The sequence below is a fragment of the Austrofundulus limnaeus genome, unplaced genomic scaffold (genome assembly GCF_001266775.1).
Source record: "Austrofundulus limnaeus strain Quisiro unplaced genomic scaffold, Austrofundulus_limnaeus-1.0 Scaffold819, whole genome shotgun sequence".
Lineage (NCBI taxonomy): Eukaryota > Metazoa > Chordata > Actinopteri > Cyprinodontiformes > Rivulidae > Austrofundulus > Austrofundulus limnaeus.
The window spans coordinates 95,402-100,530 of NW_013953221.1; the positions used below are offsets into that span (position 1 = coordinate 95,402).

The window sequence follows — 5,129 nt, forward strand, 5'->3', positions numbered from 1 at the left end:
CCAATGTTCCTCTCTATCAAGGATGAGAACATCTTCATCGCTGAAAGAGTGACTGCTGGCCTATATATGAGTGTTAACTGCAGAGTTCTGACCTGACGATGTAGCTCGTCTGTGCTGGCTCATTCTTTTGAACAGTGGCTGTTTTGTTTCCCCAATGTATAACTGATCACAGTCCTCCTGACACTTAACAGCATATACTATATTACTCTGTTTTTGCCGGAGAACTGGATTTTTGGGGTGAACTAATCTTTGTCATAACTTGTTTTGGGGTTTGAAAGCCACTGAGACGTCATGTTTAGAGAATAAATATCTCAGTTTCTCTGAAACTCCCTCCACATATGAAATGATGACTGGGTTGGGTCTGGGTTTAGGCTCTTCATTTTCACCTGGTAGTTGGCTGGAATCCTTTTTGGGTTTCTATAGCTAAAAACAGAAAAACAAAGCTAAAATCAAGCAAATCAAATACAAAGGAAGCTGAAATTATCAAAATGATTTTAATTAAGCAGAACCAGAACAAAAGGTAAAATATACAGAAAAAAATTATGACRGTTTTGAAGGTTTTTAATGATGTTGAAGACAATTGTGTTCAATTTAAGTGAGAGAAACATGGCAGAAAACACTAAACATGTCAAAAAGTGCTGAACGTCCATCCGTGGTGTCGGCAGCAGCCTGAGCAGGGAAGCCCAGACCGCTCTTTCCCCAATTTCCTCTTCCAGTTCTTCTGGGAAGACTCCAAGTCTCTCCAGCATGTCCAGGGTCTTCCTCYGGGTCTCCTTCCAGGTGCTGAACGTTTTGAGATATAAATWGTTGAAACAGGATAAGCATTGCAGAACAAGATATCTATGAAAAACATATGGAAGAATCAAAAATGATAAATATATTTAAATTATTCACTATTTAGCTTAACAAACTGAGGGGGGGGGGCACATTATAAATTAATAACAGACATTAAAAATAGTGAAACGGGACAAATAGCTTAAAGTAGAAACTAAAACTAGCATTTCTTATGGCTTTATTAGTCATTAGGAGATTAAACACGAAGCTGCAGAAACATTTGATCACATCTGGATGAAAACTAAAAACACCAAAGGGAGAGCTGTGCTGCTACTTGTCCACACAATCATCGTCTTATTTACTGGTGATGCAGTGGTGTTGACAGTGTTRATGGAGGGGAGGTATTGATCTGTGTGCATGTGTGTGTGTTGTTTCTCTCTGTGAAGGTGTTGTACTTGCTGGGGGCGATGTCTCTGTCCATGGCTTTGCAGCTGGACCGTCACGGTCTGTGGAACCTGCTGGGGCCGAGCCTGTTCGCACTGGGCATCATGGCTGTGGCGTGGGTAAGAAACCAATTCTTTTAGTGAAAACAGAAAATATAGTTCAATTTCCAACCAGGTTTTATTGTATTTAGAAAAACAACCGAAAAAAAAAAAAAACAGTAAAGCTTGAAGTCTTGAGCTTAAATGATCAGAGGAGAGAATTAAGAAAAATTGTGCATTGAAATGTTAAAGGAATGACTTTTAAATCTTGTACACTTCTTTCCTCTGTTCTTCTTTTTATTATTTGTTTTAAAAAATCCAGACAAACAGCACATAAAATATTAACTCAGCTCACATTTTTTGAATCTTTTTTTTTTTTTTTGAAAAATGCACCCAAGGTACAAGAACTGGACAAAAATAATGGAAAAAGCAGCCAAAATCATTTCTATTCTATTGACTAAGATCACTTAAAAAATACAAGAAAATCTAGTTGCTTGGAAACAAAGCATAAAGACGTTTGAGCACTTTAAAGTCTCTGCACTGGACAACAAATGTGTGTTTAACGTTTAAAACACAACTTCTTTGAATGCAAATGAAGCACACCCTCGTGAAATCCATTGTGTCACAAAATCACMTAAGTTCCCAAACAAATGAAACATGCGTGCAGCTAAAACTGTGGCTTTCTGACCAATAAACTTAGTTTAGAGAAGTACAGGGGGCTTTAAAAAGTTTTTTTTCTCTCTCTCTGCCTGTGCTTATTAGTTATGGGTTGTAGTCCCATTATAACTCTGCATGTACTTTCAGTGACTCTTTGAATCTTAATGTGCTCCCTCAGCTGAGAAGATAAAAAATAATAGTCTTTCAGGCAAGGTTCTTGAATAAATAGAGCCTTTAACACTAAACCTCTGACATGAGTTAGAAAACAAGCTTTGCCGTTTCCTTGGAGAAAGCTTCGCGTTGAATAAAAAGTGGAAGTTTTCATCTACGGATGTGATCTCTCTCTGAGCTGGAGGATTCGACAGAAATAATAGGAGATGAAGTTCTGATTAATTCCTCCCTGTAAGCCCTCCAGCTTTAGCGGGGAAAAAGAAGGAAGCGTTATATTTTGAGATAGTAAAAAAAAAAATAATAGAAAAAAACGTCCCCGATTAACAGAAATGCATTTAAACCTGTGCTGCAGCTGAAARTAAATCATGCCAGAAGCTTTCTTTTTTTAGTGGGAGTTTCTGGTTTTCTTTTTAGGCTTACACAGATTTGTAATTCAATTATAGATGGCTTGTTGACATATATTACTTGATAAATATAAAATGTGAGCATTATGGTCATATTGTGACAAGATGTATGGAGTGGGAGTATAAACCAGACCACACACACACACAAACTGAACTCCACTCTGCAACTTTTKCAAAAGAAGTCGGCTCTCATGCTAATGTCGCAGTTTTGAAAGAAAAACCTGAGCTCACGCTTTGATTACCTGACAGTTAATAATTTATAAGCTGTTCAGCCGAGTGTGTCTGCGTTCAGTCTTTTCTGCCTCTCGGTTTCGAGCGCCACACGTTCCCGACAAGAAGCCCCTTTCATTTTCATCTTGTCTTGTTTCTGCGAAGCTRGGCGTTCTGAATGTTCCCAGACACAGCCAGATTAGATCAGCGGAGRGGAGGGCACCGAGCGTCTGCCGCTGTGCAGGGGTGTCATCAACAGTCAGAGGGAGGAGGGGCTCGGAGCTGTTAATTCCAAATATCCCTCGTTTTCCAAACTAAACGAGGTTCCTGACTGGAGCGTGAGGAAACCATCCTGTTTGCTTTAACAGGATAAGAAAAAAAAAGTGTGCAGCTTCCCGAGAGACTCAAACAGTAAAAACAAATTTGCTGTTTTTCTTTACTTGGCGTCACACAGATTATCGCTCCATCATCCAAACTTAAAAACCTAATCACAGACATTTCCTGCWTGAATATTTGTAATTATTGTTGAAGCTTAGATTTCTTCAGACGGCATCAAAGATTCTTCATGGTCACGTTTTGTCAAAGAGCGTTAAAAAAAGGTCGTCAGTGTTTGTGGACGGAATAAAACCGAGGCAGGAAGAAGTGAAACGGTGATGTGTCTCTGCGTTCTGCTCGTGACATTTTCAGGCCACTTTAGAGGGAAAACAAAACGAGCACATTCTCTTGATTAGTCCAGGAGTGACACTGTACCCAGTTCCTGTTAAACAGAACATGAGTGTAGATGACAGAACAGATAAAGGAGTGAGGACTGAGTCAAATCCATGTGCTGATTAGTGTGATACACTTTTACTGAAGCGTTACAGGATTAATGAAGACCTCAGTGCATCCTTTCCYCCTAATAAACATCAGCTGATGCTTTCCTGAAATCCTGTTGGTCTCATTTTTTAAAGACTTTATGTGTAAGTTCCCATTCTGGTGACCTGTGTCCAGATAAAATACATTAAACTGAWAAAAATAAGAAAGAGGCCTAATGAAGCTCCTTATATATTCCTCACTACTTTCATGTTTTATTGTTTGTTTGCATGTTTTGTAAATTTTTGCACGATTATAACTTTAATCCATATAAAAGATCATTTGGAATATTTATATTTTTAAAGACAATATTCCAACATCAATTGGAAAGTCACTGCAATGTGTCCTGTGTTTCTATGAGCTTTGATTTTATGCTCAAAAACAAAACTAAAAGTTTCATAAGTCATAAAAACACAGGATATGCATGAAAACTTAGTAAAAAATTGTTTATAGCATCAACTATAAACATTGAGGAAAATGGGTAACATGTTATAATAACTACATCTTATTTAGCCCTACTTAATCATTAATAATAGGTTAGTTAACCTTAAAATGCCTGTGGCATGCTTATCTTTCAAATACAAAAAAAATCAAAGAAAATATCTTCATACAGTATTTAGGGAAATTGGTCTAAAACACATGGTTTAACCCATTTAGTCACATAACTGACATATTTTCCTTTGAATGTGGCTCATCTAAAGTGAAACAGGAAYTGACATKAAAGGTGACTTCAAATCTGCTCTTTGTTTATTGTAACAATATTTTTTTGAACTCTGACTTTTCTTCATCTCTCTCTTATGGGACTATAATTATCTAAAGAAACATCAGAAAATTCCCTACTGTCTGTGTTGTTAGCCGTTGTAGCAAAACTTTGTTTACATGCAGACATTCCCCTTTGACATCACTTCCTGTTACTTCACATGCAAACATCTTTACAACTGTTCATCTCAGTGGCATGAAATTGCTTTTGCAATATGTTATCCATGTTATCTTTGCAAAAGTGCGTTCATATTTGTCACAAAAATGTGATGTCACAGGCACTTTAAAAAATCATTAATTTAGCATGATTCTTATTTAATAAGCTTTAAATTAGCACTTTTATTAATGCTGTACCCATAAAGGCAAATTACATCCAAAACAAACATACTTATTGTTTATTCATGCTTAATAACTCATTAATTACCTATTATATATATTTTGTATATATATGTATTTATGGAAAAACTAATATAAATGTACTTCCACACCATTTGTTAAACATGTAGTAATGTTTAGAAAATGTTTGAATTGACTATGATTTCGGTCAGATCTCCGCAGGTGAAAAGGAACTTGTGGCCTTTCAGTGTTTTGTCTACTTTAATTAATACTTACAAAKGCATAAATAATATTCACTTCATAATGGTTCACAAAATAACTAACTACTAGCTGAATTATTGATGCACTGCAGGATTAGTAGATAATCATTTCAAATGTTCTCTAACTATTAATACATGTTCAACACATGGTGTGAAAGTTCATTTATATGAGTCCTTAGACACACACACACACACACACACACACACACACACACACACACACA

General features: G+C 36.5%; 1 protein-coding gene across 2 annotated transcripts in view; it reads left to right on the forward strand.

The window, feature by feature from the left end:
• The window catches only part of tmem8b (transmembrane protein 8B), a 36,887-nt gene that overhangs the window by 30,204 nt on the left and 1,554 nt on the right, over window positions 1-5,129 (forward strand). For both annotated transcript variants that reach the window (XM_014028840.1, XM_014028841.1), the window contains exon 12: window positions 1,221-1,337. In XM_014028840.1, the coding sequence (XP_013884294.1) occupies window positions 1,221-1,337 (117 nt within the window). The remainder of the gene's footprint in view (window positions 1-1,220; window positions 1,338-5,129) is intronic.